This window comes from Bos taurus, chromosome 3, assembly GCF_002263795.3.
Source record: "Bos taurus isolate L1 Dominette 01449 registration number 42190680 breed Hereford chromosome 3, ARS-UCD2.0, whole genome shotgun sequence".
In the NCBI taxonomy this organism is placed as follows: Eukaryota; Metazoa; Chordata; class Mammalia; order Artiodactyla; family Bovidae; genus Bos; species Bos taurus.
In genome coordinates, this window is record NC_037330.1 from 113179386 (window position 1) to 113202618 (window position 23233).

At 41.3% G+C, this 23233-nt stretch overlaps 1 protein-coding gene across 10 annotated transcripts in view; it reads right to left on the minus strand.

Annotated features, from left to right (window-relative positions):
- USP40 (ubiquitin specific peptidase 40) overlaps nt 1–23233 on the minus strand; it is an 89762-nt gene that overhangs the window by 11687 nt on the left and 54842 nt on the right. For 5 of the 10 annotated variants that reach the window (XM_024990240.2, XM_059885217.1, XM_010803849.4 and 2 more), the window contains 9 exons: nt 18805–18841; nt 16736–16800; nt 13002–13076; nt 10496–10622; nt 9731–9825; nt 8318–8433; nt 4102–4167; nt 1400–1610; nt 1157–1252 (listed from right to left, as the gene is read on the minus strand). In XM_024990240.2, the coding sequence (XP_024846008.1) occupies nt 1157–1252; nt 1400–1610; nt 4102–4167; nt 8318–8433; nt 9731–9825; nt 10496–10622; nt 13002–13076; nt 16736–16800; nt 18805–18841 (888 nt within the window). Of the gene's footprint in view, nt 1–1156; nt 1253–1399; nt 1611–4101; nt 4168–8305; nt 8434–9595; nt 9636–9681; nt 9826–10495; nt 10623–13001; nt 13077–16735; nt 16801–18804; nt 18842–23233 lie in introns of those variants that run through there. The other 5 variants (XM_024990238.2, XR_805839.4, XR_009494034.1 and 2 more) reach the window with 5 other exon arrangements.

The window sequence follows — 23233 nt, forward strand, 5'->3', positions numbered from 1 at the left end:
CTCAGTATTTCTATAATACTCTCCAGAAAGGTCTTATAAATCTTTTTGTTGGATGTATTCCCAGGTACTTTGTAATTTTATGTATGCTGATCTTATAACCTTTTGAACTCTCTTAATAGAGCTAATGGCTTATTTGTATAGTCTTTCAAATGTGGAAAAAGTGTATTTAAGAACAGTGTTATATATATTTTCCTTTGAGAATCTCTTTTATCTGTCGTTCAATTTCTGTTTGTTTGCTTTTCTTTGTTGAGTGGAAGGTCATATTACATTGGTTACATTTTTTAGTATTGAACAATGAAGAACAGAAGTGGTGATTAAGGGAATACTTATTCCTTAATAAAAATTTAAGGGAATACTTATTCCCTAATATAAAAACTTATCTAAGTCAAAAAACAAATTATTAATCAATAATCTAATAAATTATTAATTCTTAAATTAAGGATTTAAATCATTAGCCCTTAATACAAAAAATATGACAACCAAGTAGGTCTGTCCAAGGAAGGCAAGGACGGCTCAGTGTTGAGAGTGTGTTTATGTAGTAATACTCCATTACCAGATTAAAGGAGAAAAACCATTATGGCTAATTAAACAGATGCAGAGAAAGCAGAGAATAAAATATTAAAAATCCAGTGCTCATTCATTATTTAAAAAAATAAAGAAGAGTAAACTAGGAATGAAAGAAGTGTCCTAACCTAACACAGGTCCCTGCGTAAAACCTAGAGCACCACACTCGGTGATAAAACTCCAAAAGAATTTTCATTCAAGTCAGACCCAAATTAAGGTTTTGGTATTGTGGTTCCACTGGCCTCATCAAACGAGTTGTCTCGTTTTCCCTGTTTCCCCCTCACTCCGTGAAACAATTTATCTAAAATGGGACTGTCGATGCTTTGAAGACTTGAGTGTGCTAATCTGTGCTCTTCTCCTGCAGAGGTTTCCTTTGCTCTTACAACTACACCACCTTCTCTCTCTTCCCAGCTCCAGGCCCTCAGTTTCTTCTCCCTGCCTAAGTTCTCTGCCAGCTTCACTGCGGCTTGCTCTGACATCAGCACTTCCTAGGGTGTTTTGCCGTGGCGGGGAGAAGTAAGTAACACTTCTCTATACAATCATTGGATTCTGGTGTTTTCTCAGAGTGGTAAATTTACTGCGAAAAACTTACCTTAACACCAATAGTATCTCCATCTTTCAAGTAATAAGGTGCACCCTGCAAATTATCTTGCTTTTTCTTCTTTTTCCTTTTGGTAGTTTGCTGGCTCTACAGAAAAATTAAACATCTTGAATTAAAACAAAAACTCAACCTCAAATTCTTAGTAAATACCCTATTAGTCTGTGAAAAATGGTAGTTAATCTATTCGTTATGCCAGGAAGGCTCAATTTTCTTGAGAAAGCCCCACGACTTTACCCAACTAGACACTGGAAGCCATGCAAACTTGTCAGGAAAGTATTTGGCAATTTCAATTTTCTCCACGGGAAGTGAGTAGACATCGGCCACTCGCTGCCTCAGGGAGCTGGCCGTCCAGCCGCGGGCTGTGTCCCACAGCACGTCCACGGGCGGGCCGTAGGCTCTCTTGCCAGGAAGGCGCATCTGTGTCCGCAGCAGCACGTCCCAGGGGCTGCGCCAGAAAACAGTCGCATGTCAGATTTACCACCAGAGGAGGGGGTGCTGTGAAGGGCAAAGCTACTCCTCTGACTCTGTTGCTTTGCCTAAGGGGTTCTCCCTGAACGAACCCTGAACGCTTGTGGGGAACTTTGATTTCCTTCACTCCTGAGCCAGAATGGAGCTGAGCGCCCATTCTGAGTCCATAGCACAGTCCCGGGGGAGGCAGCAGGTAGGGCTGAAGGTGGAGTTGGGGAAGTTCCTCCAGGGAGCACATAGGAAAGAGGATTGGCGACAATGGAAAGGGCTGGCAGGGCGACACCCAAGTGGTGAGAGGGAAGGGGCCTAACGCGACCAGGTTCCCCGCCATGGCGACTCCCTAGGAAGTGCTGATGTCAGAGCAAGCCGTGATGAAGCTGGAGAAGAAACTGAGGGCCTGGAGCTGGGAAGAGAGAGAAGATGGTGTAGTTGTAAGAGCAAAGGAAACCTCTGCAGGAGAAGAGCACAGATAAGAGGTCCTTGGAGGAAGAGAAAGAAAAGAAACATTCAGACAGGTCAGGTGGAAATTCAGATGCGTGGAGTGTGTTTAAAAACGTAAAAGAGTAGGGCGTAAAATAAAAACTACAGGTGAGACCTGGGAGACAGGAGAAGTGGAAACTCTAAGGATGGCGAGACAATGAACAGTTTTAATGCTGTGTTTCTATTATATTGGTGTTTTATTGAAAGAAAGGGAAACGCAGCTGTAGATATGGACAACAGGGAGAGTGAAGGCCTGCTGAAAGGAGACGGGACTGAATGCGGGGGACTGTGGTCGGGAAGGGGTCTGTCAGAGGGAGCAGGTGTTTCGGCATCACGGAGCAGAGCTGAGGTCCCAGAGCTTACAGAGGTTGGTCAGTGCAGACGCAGGAGTTGCCAAGGAGGAGACAGAGGCTGCTGAGGACCCCAAGGAGACAGGGTCCCCACTGAGGGAGGGCAAGAGTGCTCTGGAGGTCGGTCCAGGACAGAAGTGCCAATGGGGAAGGGGGTCTAAGTAAGTACACAACGTGGTCTTCAAAAAAACACTGCTCACAAACAGATAATGACAGAGGGTCAAATTATACAATATTCTGTATTATAGAAAGAGCTCACACAAATTAGACTTTTTACTAAGACATCATTAAAAACAGGCAATATATATGAAACAATTCACATACCCACAAAATATAAATGGCCTACAAACCTTTGAACAAATGCCCCAATCTTACTAGCGATCAAAGCACTGAGGCAAATGAAACAAAATAACCATTTTTCATTTATCAATTTAGCAAACATTTAAATAATGACAACACTCAATGATGGCTTGACAGTGAGGTGAAGTAAATACTTAGAAACCCTGCTTGTGGGAACATAAATTGATATACCTTAATGATTTTAATGGAAATGAATTTAATGATTTATTTTAAGAGGTTTAAAATGTCCATCCTCTTAAAATAAATCATTAAATTCATGATTTAATATCCATACTATTTGATCCAGAAATTCCCCTCCAGGGAACTACTAGAGTAATATAATTTGTACTAAGAATGTCTTTTTATAAAACAGTGGGATTAAGTGAAGGTCAGATATGGTTGAAAGAGTAGACTTGTTATATAGGCGGGCAATGAGAATCATCATGTCAGGCAGAACTTAGTATTTAGTGTTACTGACAAAAATGTCTTATACAAGAAAGTCCTATAATGAAAAAAAGAATAGTTATGTTTGATCACGGACAACTCTGGGGTGCTTCTTTATTCAATAAACAAACTGACTGTGACAAAGGCACTGTCCTAGGTACTGGGGACGCAGCAATGACCAAGAAACAGAGTGCTTGCTCTCCCAAAGCGAACGTTCTAGTAGGAGAGACAGATGACGATGGATAATTCAGCAAGTATGCATCAGGGAGTATCAGGATGAAAAAATCAGCACGAGGAGCAGCATGTCGGGTGCTGCTATCAGTCTGACCACAGACTGTCTTCAGACATTGCCAAGAGCTGGGGGCGAGCATCTTGCTTACATTCAAGGTCATTATGGGTTAGGTATGCACTGGGACTGACTGAGAAATTAATCTGTTTTTATGGAAAAATGAATTCTAAGATCTACATACCAGATATACAAACACATTTCTAGAATATAATCTGTTTTAAGTTGCCAGACTCATTAGAAGCAGTGAAAAAAAATGCTTAACATTTTAACAACTTAATAGTAAAGAAACTATCCATTGGGATCAGTTGCTGTTTAGTTGCTAGGTCATGTCCGACTCTCTTGTGACCCCATGGACTGCAGCCCACCAGGCTCCTGTGTCCATGGGATTCTTCAGGCCAGAATACTGGAGTGGGTTGCCATTTCCTTCTCCAGGGGATCTTCCCGACGGAGGGATCAAACCCATGTCTCCTGCTCTGTCAGGAGGATTCTTTATCACTGAGCCCCCAGGGAAGCCTTGTTGTGATCAGACATGTATGTAATTTTGTATGTGTAGTAGGATGTCTTACCCCAAGTTTTCTTCTTTCTGAAGGGGCTCTAAGCAGATCTCAGTTCTCTTTCCCAATTTATATTCCCTGATAACAAATGAAACAAAACAATACTGAATGACATATTAATTTTTTAAAGGTTTTTTAAAAAACCAATTTCAAGTATTCTTAAGTGAAATAGTATACTATATAAGAACACTGAAAATTTAAGAGACTACCATGAAAAATTATACACCAACAAATTGTACAACTGAGAAGAAATGGCAAATTCCTAGAAATATACAACCTACCAAGACGGAATCATGAAGAAACAGAAAATCTGAACAGACCAATTATTAGTAAGGAGATTGAATCAGCAATTAAAAACCTCCTAACAAAAAAGAGTTGAGGACTAGATGGTTTTACTGATGATAAAAGATTTAATACCAGTGCTTCCCAAACTCTTTCAAAAAAAAAAAACCAGGAGGGAACACTTCCAATCTCATTCTATGAGGCCAGAATTACCTTGATATCAAAATCAGACAATAACATTACAAGAAAAGGATATTAAAGGCCAATGTCCCTGATGAACATAGCTGCAAAAATTCACAAAGAAATACTAGCAAAACAAATTCAACAATACATTAAAAGGATCATACACTATGATCATGTGGGATTTATGCAAGGGATGCAAAGATGGCTCAACATTTGCAAATCAATTGATATAATACAACCACGTTAACAGAATGAAGGACATGAACATCTCAACAGATGCAGAGAAAGCATTTGACAAAATTCAACATTCTTTCACATTAAAAATTCATAACAAACTGGGTATTCAAACCATAAAGGTCTTATTTGACAAGCCCATAGCTAGTATCATCGGAGAAGGCAATGGCACCCCACTCCAGTACTTTTGCCTGGAAAATCCCATGGACGGAGGAGCCTGGTAGGCTGCAGTTCATGGGGTCGCTAGAGTCAGACACGACTGAGCAACTTCACTTTCACTTTTCACTTTCATGCACTGGAGAAGGAAATGGCAACCCACTCCAGTGTTCTTGCCTGGAGAATCCCAGGGACGGGAAGCCTGGTTGGCTGCCGTCTATGGGGTCGCAGAGAGTCGGACACGACTGAAGCGACGCAGCAGCAGCAGCAGCAGCTAGTATCATACTCAACAGTGAAAAGCTGAAAGCTTTTCCTCTAAGATCAGGAACAGCACAAGGATGCGCTCATACCACTCATATCCAACACAGTAGCAGAAGTGCTAGTCAGAGCAATTAGCAAAGAAAAGGAATCCAGATTGGAAAATAAGAAGTAAAATTGTCTCCGTTTGTGGATGACATGATGATATTTACAGAAACCTCCAAAGACTCCACCAAAAAAACAAAACAAAACTTCTTAAATAAATGCGGACTTCCCTGGTGGCCTAGTGGATAAGAATCTGCCTGCCAATGCAGGGGACACAGGTTTGATCCCTGGTCCGGGAAGACTCTACACACCTCGGAGCAGCCAAGCCTGCGGGCCACAACTACTGGGCCCACGCTCTAGAGCCTGCAGTCCACAGGAGGCGCGAGCCCGCCGAGAAGCCCGCGCGCGAGCAGGAGCGGCAGCAGCCACTAGCCACAACTGCAGAAAGCCTGCGCAAAAAGCAACGGACACCCAGCACAGCAGTCCACAGGAGACGCGAGCCCGCCGAGAAGCCCGCGCGCGAGCAGGAGCAGCAGCAGCCACTAGCCACAACTGCAGAAAGCCTGCGAAAAAAGCAACGGACACCCAGCACAGCCAGGAATAAATAAATAACTAGAGAGATTAAAAACATTAATAAATGAATTCACTAAGGTTGCAGGACACAAAATCAATATACAAAATCATTTGCATTTTATATAATGACAATTATCAGAAAGAGAAATTAAGAAAACAATCCCAACAGCATCAAAAAAAATAAAATACTTAGGAATAAATTTAACCAAGGAGGTGAAAGACCTGTATACTGAAAACTACCAAGACACTGACGAAAGAAATTGAAGACACAAATAAATGGAGTGATTCCATGGTCATGGATTGGCAGAATATTGTTCAAACGTCCACACTACCCGCCACCCCCCACCAAATCTGTAAGTTCAATGTAATCCTGTCAGAATTTCAACAGCATTTTGCAATTAGAAATACAAACAGTTCTAAAATTTTTATAAACCCACAAAAGACCTCAAATAGCCAAAGCAATCTTTTCCTAAGAAAGAACAAAGCTGAAGGCATCATGCCCCCTGATTTCAAACTCTACTATAAACCTATAGTTATCACAACAGTGAGGTACTGGCATAAACACACACAGATCAGTGGAACACAAGAGAGAGAGCCCAGAAATGGACACACGCATTCTGGTCAGTTAGTTTATAACATGGGAGCTAAGAACCCACAATGGGGAAGAGTCTCTTCAATAAATGGTGCTGGGTGGGGCGGGGGGAGGGGCGAGGAACTGGACAGTCTCATGCAAAAGAATGAAACTAGATCCTTATCTTACACCATATGCAAAAATCAACTTAAAATTGATTAAAGATTTTAACATAAGACCTGAAATTGTAAAATTCCCAAAAGAAAACCGTGGGGTAAAGCTCCTTGATATCTGCTTTGGCATGATTTATTTTTGGATTTGACACTAAAAGCAAAAATAAACAAGTTGGACTACATCAGACTAAAAAGCTTTTGCATAGCAAAGGAAACCATCAACAAACTTAAAAAGCAATCTATGAAGTAGGAGAAAGTATTTGCAAAGCTGAGGGGTTAGTATTAAAATTATATTGAGAACTCATACAACTCAATAGCAAAAAGCAAACAATCTGACTAAAAAATGGCAGAGGATGTGAACAGAAATTTTTTAAAGACATATTAATAGCCAACATGGAGAAGGCAATGCCACCCCATTCCAGTACTCCTGCCTGGAAAATCCCATGGATGGAGGGGCCTGGTAGGCTGCAGCCCATGGGGTTGCTAAGAGTCGGACACGACTGAGCGACTTCACTTTCACTTTTCACTTTCATGCATTGGAGGAGGAAATGGCAACCCACTTCAGTGTTCTTGCCTGGGGAATCCCAGGGACGGTGGGGCCTGTGCGGGGCCCGCACAGAGTCGGATACGACTGAAGTGACTTAGCAGCAGTAGCAATAGCCAACAGGTACATAAAAAGGTACTCTACATCACTAATCATCAGTGAAACGCAAACCAAACCCATGATGAGACACCATCTCACCCCTGTCAGAACGCTTATCATTGAAAAGACAAAAGAGAGAACAAGCATCGGTGAGGCTGTGGAGGGAGGGAGCCCTTGTTCAGGGCCGGTGGGAATGTGAATTGGTTCAGCCACTATGGAAAAACAGTATGGAGGTGCCTCAGAAAATTAAAAAAAGAACTATCACATGATCCAGCAATCCCACTGCTGGGTACCTCACCAAAGGAAACGAAAACAGGATTTTGAAGAGATTATCTGCACTCCCAGGCTCATTGCAGCATTATGCGCAGCAGGCAAGATATGGAAAACCTAGTGTCTTTACTGAAAGACTGGATAAAGGTGTGGTTTATGGGTGTGTGCATACACACACACACGCGCGCGCGCGCGTGCGCGCATGAAGGAATATTATGCAGCCCTAAGAAAGGACATCCGGTGGCTTGAGATAACACAGATAGATACTGAGGGCATTGTGCTAAGTGAGACAGGGCCACCGCTGTATAACATCACTTACATGTGGACTCTATATGATGTGATGGAGGTGTGAGCTAACACTATGGTGGTAAAATCATTCTACAACATATGTCTGTCAAATCAATACACTTATATAGTGTTAGTGAGTTAAAACTGCTCAGTCATGTCCAACTCTTTGCAACTCCACAGACTGTTGCCTGCCAGGTTCCTCTGCCCATGGAATTCCTCAGACAAGAATACTGGAGTGGGTTGCCATTCCCTTCTCCAGGGGATGTTCCTAACCCAGGTCTCCTGCATTGTAGGCAAATTCTTTACCATCTGAGCCACCAGGGAAGCTTTATACAATGTTATATATCAATTAATATCTCAATAAAGCTGGGGGAAAAACCACTCAAAATTTTGTTCACAGTCTCTGGAGCAAAGTAAAAACAGGCAAAATTACATTTTTACTTAATACGAAAAACTGAAGTTGTCTCAGAGTTTGTGATAACAAGCGCTGTCCACCTGACAATGTGAATGACCTGGAATGGGCTATGAGGGAGTGCTCACCAAGAAACCTACTTGAGCTGCTGCTGGTGGCCTCGTAAGAGCCGGCCTGGGCGCTTATTTTCCACTGTCCAGGCTCTGAGGAAGGCTGGGGATGGGATGGAAAACTCCAAGGAGGGCAAGGTCATGGCCTAGAAAAGACACAGACAACTGAAAAGGCATTCCTAAAAGCAGACTGCTTTAGGGAAAAAATGAAGCGCTACACAATGACATCTGAGGGAGACAGCATCTCAAGTGATGATAATATCTACCAAAACCCACAGGAATCTCTCTTAAATGAAATTAATCCTGAATCACTTCTGTATTCCTCTATGCTGAAATCACCTTGAGAGCTAAGTGACTTTCTATTTTCTGAGCCAAAAGCTCCTTTTTAATGATTATGTTTTAGAAAATGAAACTTTAATTTCTATGTGACTATAACTCAAAAGCAGAGGCTACTCAAATAAAAGCAAAGACTTGTCTTCAATTTCCATCTGTGCTACTATCATTCAACAGTGTTTGCTCTGCCAAGGAAATGACTTTCTATTCTGAAATACTGCAGAATCTCTGGATCCAACTGCTAGGCCCAAACCACTGTACTAATCCTGTAGGTGGATATCTATTCATATACTTAGGTTGTATTATATGATGTGGCCAATATTCATCCATTTTTTAACCTAGAAACAGTCATTTTGTATCTTTTAATCCAATATAAAGAAAAAAAGTTGCTTCCTTCTTGTTCTTAAGAGAATAAGATCATTTGCTTTTTTTGAGGAAGGTATTTCAGACAGTGAGGATACACAGGAGAAGTCAATCAATGACTAGTATTTAACTTACATGCCCCTACACTTTTTCCTTTATGAGGAAGAAGGATGTTCATTTTAGTTCACTGAGAGTTAAGATGCTTCTTAGGCATTTTGAGTTGTATTCAACCGAGCCCTTCCATTTGGACAGAGCACTCTGTCTGTGAATATTAATGTCCAAGAAAACAATACAATATCTAGTTTAACATTCTAACATAAAGCTGAGATTCTGACCTCCTGGGCAACTGACAACACAGCTTCTGCTAACCACATTTAACACATGAATCACAATGGTGCAAAAACAATGTAAATAAAGTGAATGCTTTACAAATGTTCCAACAAATGTTTCCCTAAAAAAATCAAAATGAACATAAGCTGCAAGTCACTGAGAAGACAGTCAAATGAAAGCACAGCATGCCTGTCAGAGTGGGAAGAAAGGAAGCCACAGGGTGATGGAACGAGCCCGGGAGCCCCCTGAGCAGTGTGCGTGTGTGGCCTGTGAGGTACTCACCACTGAACATGGCATATAACACATGCCATATCAGAACAGACTGTAATTGAGGGAAAAGGAAATAGAAGAATATATTAATATCTCACTGGAAGCAGCCAGATCACCACTAGGGTTCGCTGTAGGAGGAAGGCTGACCTGAGACTTCAGCTCCCCTAAGGTGGCATCTTCTGAGATTTCAAGGTCTCCCAAGTACCAGAGGGAAACTTCCGCGTGTGCGTCACTGGGAGCACCTGCAAGGACAGAGTGAGACTTCTGACAGGAGCTTTAGATGAACTTAGCTCATATTTCTGAAGTACAGGCTGTGCTGGGATACTGCACACAGGCTTAGTACAATTCTATCCAAGCAACTCAGAATCTGCAGGCTTCGAGTCAGCCTTTCAGGACTTCATGGGGAGGAAGCGGGGTCTGGCAGCCGGGCCGCCAGGGGGCGCAGTGTGGGCATAAGACCGCGCCAGGATGGGTCTGAGGAATTTCATTCACACTGTGCTGTCACTGAAAGCAAAGGAAGCTTCAATGTCCGGTTCTGTTACAGTGAAGGGGGCTGCTATTCCTACTGCCACGGGGAGCTTGAGAGAGAATATATAAAAATTCCTTGAAAAAACGGAATACATTGCCATAATAATAAAGATAATAAAAATAACAGATGGCAAATGAAAGGTAAAGCCAAAAAAAACCCCCCAAAATAAAAAAACAAAACAAGATGGTATTTTATAGAGGTTACATACAAATCACTGTATAATAATAGAATGGTATTATTATGCTATGAATTACAGAACACATAGATTTTGTTGTAATTTAAGTATATTTTAAAAACACACATTTCTGTTGCCTCTCAGCAGAAGCAGTCATTTTACTTTTCTTTACGACACACCGGCTGCTGTAATTCTGTTGTGTTCTCACCTGGAGTGGAACTGGCTTTCCAGACGCTGCCTTGAGAAAGGGTACAATTCGTCTGGTCCTGGTGATCCTTCCAGTGATGCAGCGGCCCCTGAGGCTGGTACCACCAGATGGGCACCGTCAGGAAACCCTGAGGAATGGAGATTTCGAACTGCTGATGCACACAGATTAAGTCAACTTCCACTTCCACAGAGAAACATCTTGGTATAGAAAATGTTCCTGAATTTAGGATTTTTCCTTAAGATGTATGTATTAACCATCATACATTATCATTCACCACTTTTACATTTAAAAGTTTAAAATCATAAAAATCAGTATGTAGGATGAATGGGACTAATGTTCTATAAATTAGGAACTACGATAAGTGAAAAGTATAAACAAACTAACAAAACATTTGACAGAACAAACTATTAAAATACTTTCAGGCATCGGAAGAGCACTGTAGCACAATATACCAGTTACATGCAGTTTTTAATTTATAAAATTTCTAAAGGAACTTTCTAGAGAAGCAACAATCTATTGATCTAAGGTGCATTCCTACATAACATCTACATGAAATAAACCCATCTCCTAAAACACATTCTGTAATTTCAGTTTTACTAACTTGACTGGTTCTCTCCCCTGCCTTTTTTGAGTTAGTAAAGAACCTTAGTAGATCAACTGTGCTACAGTGGTCAATTTCCAACAACAGAAGATGAGACTGTGGGGAGAAAGACATGGATTTTTAAATACATACTTTTCAAGAAATGCATGCTAAAATTTGAATATTTTTTTGTTTATCAAATTGGTGACAATTAATAAATACTCAACTTCCATGCAATAAATAAATAAATGTAAATAAGAGCAAAAAACTCCATTTTTTTATTCAGTTCAAACCTAAACTCTTGTAAATTGGTGCTAGGAGTATAAACTGCTGCCAAGTTTCTGGAAAGTAATTTGGTGTTGTCAAAATTTAAAATGCCCAAACCCTCTGACCCAGCCATTCTATGGTTGGGATTTTATCTTCTGATATACTGGCCCATGCATACTGAGATATTCACTGCAAATTGTTTATGGCAGCAAAAACCATGAACCAGCCTCAAGGTCCCTTTTTAGAAGACTGGTACATTACGGCAGGCCATAACTTTTGACAAAGAAATTTCAGTTCCAGTTCTTTATCCTATGGATACATATGTGCAAAATGGCAAATAGACAGTATTTTTGGCAGTGTTATTTGCATCAACACAAGACTGGGAACAACCTAACTGTACTGGTTAACTCATGGGAGCCTCCATACACATCAAACAGAATGAGACAACATTTTGTGTACGGATACAGCATATATATGGGGATAAACCATTAACAAAGAAAGCTAGGTACAGAATACACTGTCAAACTTATAATCTTTGCTGTAAATAGAAATATGTATATATACATGAATGTGCACACGCATGCTCCATATACACACATGTGTGTATCAAAGTATGCGCTTCTCGAAGGATACAGGGGAAGCTGGCTGCCGGTGGAAGGAGGACAGACCCCATGGGGATGGGGCCTCCTCTTCCTGGCCCAGCTTTTTACATCCTTTATATTCAAAAATTAAAGAGCACAGTATAAAATATGACAGAATTCTTTGAAGTCATGAAAAAGAAAAAGGTAGGTCTGTATGTGCTGATGTGAAGAGATCTTCAAGACATACTAAATGAACAAAAACGAAAACCACAAGGAATAAAACACTGCATAGAATATGATCCCCTTTATGTAAACTTTGAAAAGGCTATGGACATATTCACACTCAACATACAAACAGGTGCAATTTTTTTCTTGGAAGTACAAGAAAGGAAAAATAATTGGGCTCTTTCTGGAGAGAAAGATATAAGAGAAACTTGTTAATCATTCTACATTGTCTGAATTTTCTAATCATAAGCAAATGATTGTCTGAGTGCTAGAATTTGGGGTAATTTTATTTTCCTCTTTATATGTGTCCACATTAATAAAAACAACAACTACTAAATATTGGCCTTTCTGAGTGGTCATATGTAGGGTCTATGCAGAGGAGTGGTGCGAGCCCCCTCACAGAGCCACACTAGGACTGCAAACTTGGTTCAACTCTTTGGGAAAATGATTTGGCTTGTTAATTCCATCTTTAGAATTGTCTTAAGAAGGATTTATATTTATTATTATTTATAAGAACAAAAAGTTTAAAACAAACTGAGATATAGATGATATTTATATAGATGAATTAAATTGTGCTAAGTCATACACTGGATATACTGACTGTTTTTAGATTTTATGGCCCAGTTAAAAAATTAAATATAAAAAATAGGAAATAAAACTGTACATACAGTTGATGGAAGGAAAATATATAAAGATGTAAAGTATGGTAGCTACCTGGTGGAATTTGGGGTAAGTACTCTATACTCGTTATGATTGTATTTCCCCATTTTCACACGATGACAACATATCATCTTTGCAATCACAACACAGAAACTGCTATTTACAAAGTGTCTACTCGGGAGCAAAGTCTTACCAGAGGAGGAAGTTTTCCTTCAATTAAAAGCAAAGTATCTCCAGAACAGATCATAAGCTCTTTCAGCTTTGCATCCTAGAAACACAGAAAGTGAAAGTCTTTTTTGTCACGACTTCTGGAAGGAATAAAGAGACCATTCAATCTTTAAAACAAACAAACAAACAAACAAACAGTGATGCCTCTATTATCATTTCAAGAAATAAGTAGATGAATAATGAAGCAGATATTGAAGAGATGGAAATAAGCTAAGACTATAAAATAATACATCATTATGTATTAAAACTGTATAATTAAGAACTTTAAAAGATTAAAGGAAGGAAGATGGATGAGATGAAAAATGGCAGACTAATTTACAGAAGATAAAATTTTAGTTAAGCTTAAAAGCTGAGCTGGATTTAGAAAAGTCAGAGGAAACAAGGAATTTCTCAAGGAAAGAAGAACATGGCAGGACTTCCCTGGTGGTTAAAGTGGTAAAGAATCCACCTGCTAATGCAGGAGACACAGGTTTGATCCCTGATCCAGGAAGACCCCACATGCCACCCACGGGCCACAGCTGTTGAGCCCGCGCTCGGAGCCCAGGGGCCACAACTACTGGTCCATGCGCCCTAGAGCCCGTCTCCAGCGGAACAGGCCACTGCAAAGAGCAGCCAGGCCAAAACAAAGAACAGCCTCCTCTCGGTGCAGCGAGCGAAAGGCAAGCCTGCGCGGCAACGAAGACCCGGCACAGCCAAAAAGTAAACAAACAAAATTATCACAAAAAAAGAAGAAGAAGAACAAGGCAAAGCCAACGTTAAGTCAAGGGTCAGTATGATTTGCATATATGATTTATATAAAGGGGAAGAGCTAAGAGACTAGATTAATTAGAGTGGGAGGTATCCGCTGGTGAGTAACAGGAAAGAAAACTGGGTGGGAAACAGGTCACAGGTCAAAGAGGTGTGGAACAGAAAAAAAGGAGTTGTCAGTTGCTTTTAAAAAGCCACTCAAGATTTCTGTGAAGAGGATTTTTAAAGATCACCCTAAGTTGTCAGACCTGTGACATATTGATATGAAGTGGGAAATGAATACCTGGGCTTAGGGACGCCAGCTGTAGTAACTCAGGCAAGAGGCAAAAAACGCCAAAATGAAACAAAAGACCAAAAATCAGGGTTTGAACCAGGAGGCCAGCAATGGAATTGGTTGAACAAGAGTGTAAAGACTGACAGGTCTCTGAAGGCCAGGACCAAACATGACCCACGTCAGGTAATGAGGGTAAGCCACATGTAGGGCTGGAAAAGGTTAGGATGAGAAAGACTAACAGCAAATCTGTGAAGTGGAGCCAGTTCTGAAGGTAATGAGTTTGCTTTTAGAGAAACTGTTTGATACTGGTTTGAGAATTAGTAAGAGAAGAAAATGAGGCAGATATTTGACTAGATAAACTCTTCTGACATCCAAACTTTGCTGCTAAGTTGCTTCAGTCGTGTCAGACTCTGTGCGACCCCAAAGACCACAGTCCACCGGCAGCCTGGTGGCTCCCCCGTCCCTGGGATTCTCCAGGCAAGAACACTGGAATGGGTTGCCATTTCCTTCTCCAACGCATGAAAGTGAAAAGTGAAAGTGAAGTCGCTCAGTCGTGTCTGACTCTTCTCGACCCCATGGCTGCTGCCTACCAGGCTCCTCCGTCCATGGGATTTTCCAGGCAAGAGTACTGGAGTGGGCTGCCATTGCCTTCTCCATCCAAACTTTATGTCCTGAAAATTCTTTGAGGTCCACTTCTTACTCTAGGCTGTCAAATTCCTGGCCAGGACTCATAGGGGACTCTCTATTGGCTGTTACACAGCAAAGACCTTTCCCTGGAAAGCCCTGCTTTAAATCAGCCTCTGCTGATGTCTAATGCCAGACTCTCAGTGAACAGAAAGCAGGCACATAAAGCCTGGGGGAAAGGGTTGTACTGAGCACAACCATCTGAGGCCACAGATCTGGACTGTGAGGCCTGATGCTACTTGGAGCGGCAATAAGGAGATTAACCAGGATGAAAAGACACTCAACATCACTGATTACTAGAGAAATGCAAAGCAAAACTACAATGGGGAATCCCCTCACACCAGAGGGGCCATCAAAAAAGTCTACAAATAATAAATGCTAGAGAAGGTGTGGAGAAAAGGGAACCCTCCTAAACTGTTGGGGGGGACTCTAAATTGGTACAGTCACTATGGAGAACAGTAGGGAGGGTCCTTAAAAAACTAAAAATAAGAGTTCAGCTCAGTTGCTCAGTCGTGTCTGACTCTTTGCGACCCCATGAATCGCAGCACGCCAGGCCTCCCTGTCCATCACCAACTCCCGGAGTTCACTCAGACTCATGTCCATCGAGTCGGTGATGCCATCCAGCCATCTCATCCTCTGTCGTCCCCTTCTCCTCCTGCCCCCAATCCCTCCCGGCATCAGAGTCTTTTCCAATGAGTCAACTCTTCACATGAGGTGGCCAAAGTACTGGAGTTACCATATAGCAATTCCACTCCTGGGCATATATCCAGAGAAAACTCTAATCTGCAAAGATCCATGCACCCCAATGTTCACAGTGGCACTATTTACAAAAGCCAAGACATGGAAGCCACCTGAGTGTCCATTGACATATGAACAGATAAGGAAGATGTGGCACACACACGCACAATGGAATATTAGTCCGAAAAATAAGAATGAAATAATGCTATTTGCAGCAATGTGGATGGACTTAAGAGATTATCATACTAAGATAAAAAGACAAATATACACTGCTTACATGAAAAAATGGTACAAATGAACTTATTTACACAACAGAATAGACTCACATACAAAGAAAGCAAATTTATGTTTACCAAAGGGGAAAGTAGAAGAGGGATAAATTAGGATGTTGAAATTAACATATACACATTACTATGTATAAAATATATAACCAACAAGGACCTACTGTACAGCCAAGGATTATACTCAATATCTTATAATAACCTATAACAGCAAAGAGGGCTTCCCAGGTGGCGCTAGTGGTGAAGAACCCGCCTGCCAATGCAGGAGACGTGAGAGACAGGGTTCAATCTCTAGGTCAGGGAGATCCCCTGGGAGAGAGCGTGGCAACCCACTCCAGCAAATGAAAAGAATCTGAAATAGACTATATATATATATATTTTTTTTTAACAGAATCACTGTGTTGTACACCTAAAACTAATACTCTAAATCAACTATACTTCTATAAAAATCAAAAACAAGAGGAAGAAGAGTAACCAGACTCCAACCATCCTATAATAACTTTGCTCCTACGTCTTGTCCTAAGTGTCTGGCGGAATTTAGAGATGCAGCTTGAAGCAGAGCCTAAGTGACTGGCTGCTAAGTTGAATTCTGCCATCATCAACTTGCAAAGAAACTCTGAGATTAAAACATTCAGGTTTCAAAATTTAGAGCATATCTTCAAATTCTTCACTGGTTTAAATGTCCTTTGTTCTCTGTAGTTCTCTGCCTCTTAATGAAGAACTACCACTAGAGACATATTCTCTCATCAAAAGAGGACTCAATATATATGTTAGATATGTTCCCACTTAGCTGAAACTTTCCCTCTGACCCTGAAAAAACTACAGTGAGAAGAAATGAAAGTAGATCCACATACGGATTCTTGTATCCTAAAAAAAGTAAGCTTTCTCTAGAATTTATTTACATGAGTAGGGTGATATCCTTAGGAAAACACAAAACAATCACTTTACAAATGAAATGTATAGAAATAATCTTACTTCTTCACATAAAGGCTCCCCAGCTTCAAAGCACCAATCCATTTTTCGTAAATGCCATGTTTCTCCTAGGAAGGAATCAAAATCAGGATGGAAAAAAAAAGTCAGAAAAATATGGTTTATGAGTTTTCCAGGAATGACCCTTCTGGATAAATGAATATCAAATGGGATATAATCTAATAATTGTTGACTAATTTTAAAAGTAAATCATCTCTTCAGAGCATGAAAAAAATTAACTTGCTGCCCCAACTTGGTCAATCTTCTGTCTATTCCACCAAGTACTATATGCCTGCAAATAAAAATACTTGGTACTAGTATGCAGCATCTATTTATACCTTTATTATTTACATGTACATATGCATGTCTACATCACACGTTAAGTGTAAACAGATATACATACAAGCATAGAATCCCTTCTAAAATCACGAAGTTGTCCTGGACGTAAATACATGCTAACATTACTCAGCAACTGGTAACATGTACAACAAAACTGTTCCTGTCAATCAGCAGTTAACCTAACAAAAAACTTCGTTCAGCACAGCAGTTTAATGAATTGGGTATAAAAGAACATTTACGAATGTTAATTAGATTTCAGATTTTCACCATGTTTATTACACTGACAAAATGGGAAGAGAATTTTTTTTTGAGGACAGGGAGCTGAGTAAAAGTTGAAAATCTTGGTTACTAAAAAATTAGTGATGTTTTATAACAGTCAACTCCCCCACTCACCAAAAGAAGCTCCAGACCAGGAAATAAACACAGATCTCATATTTATCCTGCACAGGCCACAGGTTTTGAATCCCCTCTTGTGGCTCAGACGGTAAAGAATCTGCCTGCAATGTGGGAGACCCAGGTTCGATCCCTGGGTTGGGAAGGTCTGCTGGAGAAGGGGATGGCAACCCACTCCGGTATTCTTGCCTGGAAAATTCCATGAACCCAGGAGCCTGGTGGGTTATAGTCCATGGGGTCACAAAGAGTTGGACACAACTGAGCAACTAACACTTTCACTGTAGACCCTCTTTTGTCATTATTTCTAGTTTTAAATGCAGCACAGGTGTCGCTTCATTGGTGTCTGACTCTGTGCGATCCTATGAACTGCAGCTGGCCAGGCTCCTTTGTCCATGGGATTTTCCAGGCAAAAATACTGGAGTGGGTTGCCATGCTCTCCTCCAGGGGATTTTCCCAACCCAGGGATTGAACCTGTGTCTCTTGGTCTACCTGCATTAGCAGGCACTTTACCACTAGCACCAACTGGGAAGTCTCTTTAAATGCAGTAAGTTGTATTGATATTTAACTTAATCTAAGTATGTTTAAAAAAACAACACCAGTAAATTAAGAGTGAACACCATTACGTCACAGCACAGCATGGCAGAAAGGAATCAAGAGTTGTGATAATCAGAGCAATCTAGCTACTTGTGGTATAACTCTGGGTGAGCTGTTTAGCCATTCTCTGCATCTGAGAAATGGGAACAAGTGAGGATCCCTGCTGGGAGGACTAGTGTGGAGATGAAACAAGATAACACAGGAAGTTCCTAGAAGAGTGCCCTGAGCCTGAACAAGCAAACGTCCCTGCCAGGTGATGGAGCCCCAGGCTTCTACTCTGGTGCAGAGGAAGGGCAAGCACTCAGTCTACTGAAACCAGCTTGATGCCGCCTCAAGCTCGCTCACATGGCTCCACCTGGGTAGCCACTTCAAGATATCCTGGGTTTATTTTTTTCATTCATATTTCCTTCTTTACACAGAAATACTGGCATCAAACACAACGTACTGAAATGCTGAATTAATGAGGTTAAAAAAAAATCGGTAAAGGATCCAGGAAATTCCAGTGGGTCTAAATCTTAACCTCATCTCTTCTGTATCTCTGCTGGATCCTATCTAGGCTCCTTCCTTAGAAGGAGGCTAACCTACACTTAATTTTCTTTTAGCCTGCAAAGAAGAATCAGGAGAATTATGTGCATAGCTGACAACCCTGGAGAAAAGCAAGTTTGAAAAGTTTTCATTAGGCTTATAGAAAATGCATTACAAGTAAAGGACGGGGACAAGCTTATGCATCATCATAGTCTGTAACCCACCTGTGAGGCCACATTTGTCCAGCATTATCTTCAGACACTGTTAAGAAAAAAAATTATGTTCATTTGTAGTTCTGTTTCTGAGTTACAGTACGAGAAACACCTTTCTTTTGATCCTGGGACTATCTGAGTCTGATTACATTTAACAACTCTCAAATAGATAAAGACATACATGGTTAACTGGTTAGGTAAGCACTCCTTAAGGGCTAAGGAGGTGCAAACTCAGCAGAAAAAAAAAGCTTTCAGTGTTCACATCCAGAACCTGTATGTTCTTCCACTTCCAGGTCTGCAGTATGATTTTCTTATGAGGACTAACAGTGTATTTCTGACCAGATATGATTAATTAGGTTGCTTTCACCATGACTTCCTGCTGGGGTCCAGCCCCAGCAGGATCCAGGGGTACCCTCAGGATGACAGCGTCGGCAATAAGGAAAGTAAAAGGGGATAGAAAGAGGCTTGATCTTCCTTGGTTTACATGGAACTTGCTCCGTTCATGGAGGCCGCAGGCACCCTCTTGGTGGGGTGAGGACGCAGGACACCCTCTCCCCGATGAAGACGCAGGGCGCCTTCCCAATCGGGTCTTAGAAGCCCAGGCAAAAAAGTGAATTCAGAGAGCCCTTGTGCCCCAAGGAGTCATCCTGAAATAAGAAGAGAGAGAGAAAGAAAGAAAAGGAAAGAGAGAATGACATGGGGAGACCAAGCTTCGGTGAGCGAGGCCCATAACTTTATTTTCAAAAGGAACTTTTATACCTTGACTTGTACATAGAGGGAAATGAAAGATGCAAAGTCATGCAGAGTCAGCCCAAACATTACATCTGTTTTGTCTTTATTGAAGCCAGGATTTTTTTCTGCATACCTTTCCCATAAACAATGTTGTGTACATTATCTTCTGGCCTTGGAGGCCTGTGGACATTTTATGACCCTTTTTTGATAAAGGCTGCTCAACCAGAAAACTTATTTTCCCTTGAAGTGTTTTTTCTTTGTATTTCTAATCTATGTCAGCCTCAGAAAGTGCTAAACAGAGTTACATTCTCATGGAGCAAAGGTGCAGTGAGTTACAACAAAGAAAGGACCAATTAGCTCAAAGGTCTGATGTGGCTGATTCCAAGGCTGCTGCTTGTTTTTTTACATTCCAACTATGTTAACCAATGCACTCCCAGGTGCACAGTGGATAAGGGATATGGGCACTTGGCAGCAAGCATTGGCTCAACAGTGAAATCCTACACCAGCCCTACTCTAATAGTTTTTAACTCTTCGAAAGGCTCTATATTTTTAGAATGTTTTCGGCTTCCCGTGTCTCTAACGGTTGGGAGGCTGTGAACAATCACACGCGTAGCTGCAAGAGTCTGGATAAAACTGTCAGGCAAGCTAGAAAGCCATCAGAGGGGTTTGAATTGAAACACTCCTATCATGCCCAAGAGACTTAACTAAAGCCCTAAGTTGACTTTTTCCAGAGAAAGGTGGTCGGGGATAGCCCCCTGTTAATGTCAGAAGAATTGGTGAAAGGTACAAAATAGTAAGACAGACAGATTCTAGTTTTGGGGTAGATGCTTGAGCAGATCCAGGGGGTCCCTCGAGTCATGATCTGCCTTGCTCATCATGGCTCTTCCACATGACCTTGTCATGGGTGGGATCTCCCGTGCTGGCTCCCAGCAACTTCCCAGGTAAAGAACCCGCCTGCCAATGCAGGAGACCTACGAGACATGGGTTCCATCCCTGGGCCGGGAAGATCCCCTCAAGGAGGAAGTGGCAACCCACTCCAGTATTCTTGCCTGGAAAATTCCATGAGCAGAGAAGCCTGGCGTGCTACAGTTCACAGGATTGCAAAGAGGCAGACGTGACTGAAGTGACTTAGCATGCAGAGATAAGTAAACTCTGATTCTCATAAAAGGAGATTAGCTTTTATTTATCCAAGAAGCAACTGATCATACACCAACTCACAAGGGGAAAACTCTGCATGCTATGAGCTCACAGCACAATTCAGTGAACGATACATGATGAACAGACATTAGAGCAAAACAACAACAGTCATTAAAAACTCCCAACTTCTTGAGCTGAAAAATATTCTTAAATAAATTTAGGGCAAAGGAGTAAGTAAAATTTGATTTATGCTATAACCGAGCAGAAGGGAGAGGGCTAGGGATGATGACCGCTGCCCTGCTTGGCTTACAGGAAAATGGCAAACAATCCAGACAGCCCTGGATTGACAGGGGAACGTTTACATAAACTAGAAAAGGTCTTAAAACAATTAAAGGCTACAAGAGGTTTATATTTACTGGCTTTAAGAGATGTTTAAAATATTTTAAGTGAAATGAAGTTCTAGGATTCCATTTATGATTTTAAAAGAAACCAAGTCAAGCTCTTATTTCTACATGTACATACATACTACACATTGGTACACATGCAGCAAAGGTGTGGGAGGGTACACTATTGATGTGGATGGGATTACATTATCCAGTGCAAAAGTGACTTCTGAGGAAAGGACAAGAATAGGGTGGTAACTAAGGAGGACTTTTAGTCACCTGTGAAGTTTAAAAAGTAAGACTAAATCCACAATTACCTGTATGATTAAAGATAAAAGCAACTATAGAATTAAAGATTGTTTAGAAAATGATGACAGGAACAACATAGAATGGGGCCAAAGAAAACTGGATTCAAAGAAAACCACAGTCTCAAAGGCCTCTATTATTTAAGAAAAACGAGCGATTAAGCATTTAACTTAACTGTTTCTGACAGAGGAAACTACCAGTATAAAGGCCTGTCTGAAGAACAGCACAGAAACCAACGTGGCTGCAGTAGACCAAGTGAGAGTAATAGTTACAAGTTCTGTTTGTTTTTTTTTTAAAGATACCAAAGGGCCAGATCACAAGGGCCTTAAGGTCACTCAGGGGCTCTGCTCTCATTCCAAGTGAGATGGGAAAGCAGAGGAGGGCTGTGTGTAGAGGACTGACTGACCTTAACTTTAAAGGATTGCTCTATTTCTTTGTAAGAATGTACCCTAGGAGGTGCCAGGTTAGAAGCAAAGAGGTCAGTTAGGAAGCTGCTGGAATAATACAGATGAGGGGTGAAGGCAGTGAAAGCAGTGAGGGAATGAGATGTGGTCAGATCCCAGATAAATCCTGATGGTAGAACCAAAAGCATTTCTTGAAAAACTGGTAATGAACAAAGAAAGAAAAGAATCAAAGATGGTTTCAAAGGTTTTGGCCTAAGCAAGTGGAAAATGGAGCCACCATAACGGAAAAGGAAAATGTGAGTGAAGTGCATTTGAGAGAGGTCAGGAGCTCCACTGTGGGAGTGCTATCATTTGGGATGACAATCAGACGCCAAGGAGTAGCTGGATATATGAGTAGGCATCTATGAACTGAGCATGAGGTGCTCACAAGGCAGAGAGAAAAGGAAACAGACTGAGAAGGGGAGGCCTGAGAAACGGGATGAAAACCTACAGAGCTGCAGTCTTCTCTAGGCAAATGACAAATGTCATTAAGTATGTTACCGCTGCTGAAAGAGCAAGTAAGCAGATGCCTGGCACCTGCTCACCAGACACAGTAACATGGGGGCCTCTGGCAGCCCTGATACAGCAGTTTCAGCTCTGGGGAGGGGAGTGGGTAGGCACGGGGAAGGGGTCTGCCTACAATGGTTTCAGGACAAAAGACAGACATACACGTTCTTCGAAATGAAAAAACACTGAAGTTACCCAAGGTCACACCCCAGGCACAAAGGACTAACCTTTTCCTCTGAGAAGCTGCTGCCTTTCCACCAACGATATCTCCAGTCCCTCTTCACACTTACAACGTATGAACATAAATAAGATACTAAACTGCCCCTAACTCTTGATAGCGTCCAGTCCACAATTAGCCCATACCCCTCCTTACAATCATTTAGCACAAGTCCAAGCCCTGTCAGGGAGACCATTCGGATGAGAGGTGAAGGCGATAGCAGGGGAGGGAGGGGTGTCGGGGACTCTAATTCTTGTGATAAGAACCTCATGCTGGCAGTAAGTCAGCAACAAGTCTGTTTTTAAAGCTAGCCACCCCCAGCAAAAAACTCATTAAAGTTAACAGGCAAATGAAAAACTGGGAAAATATTTACAGCATATAGCAAAGGGTAAAAAATATATATTATTAAAAATATGTTTAATCACAGAAAATTTCAAACTTACGCAGAGGGCTGTAAAATGAACCCTCAGGTACCCATCTCCAGCCTCAGCTCCTGCTGTGGCCCGTCCTGTTTGTCAATACTCCCCCCCCATTTCCCCTGTCTAGCTCCCCAGATTCTTTTTTAAAGCACATGTCAGGTATCACTTCATTTATTGATATTCAGAACTCATCTCTAAAAGATGAAGATTCTTTAAAAAACCGTAACTGGTAAATAATTATGATATAGAATTCCTAAATAACGAATATCCTGTCAATGTTCAAATTTCAGTTCCTGT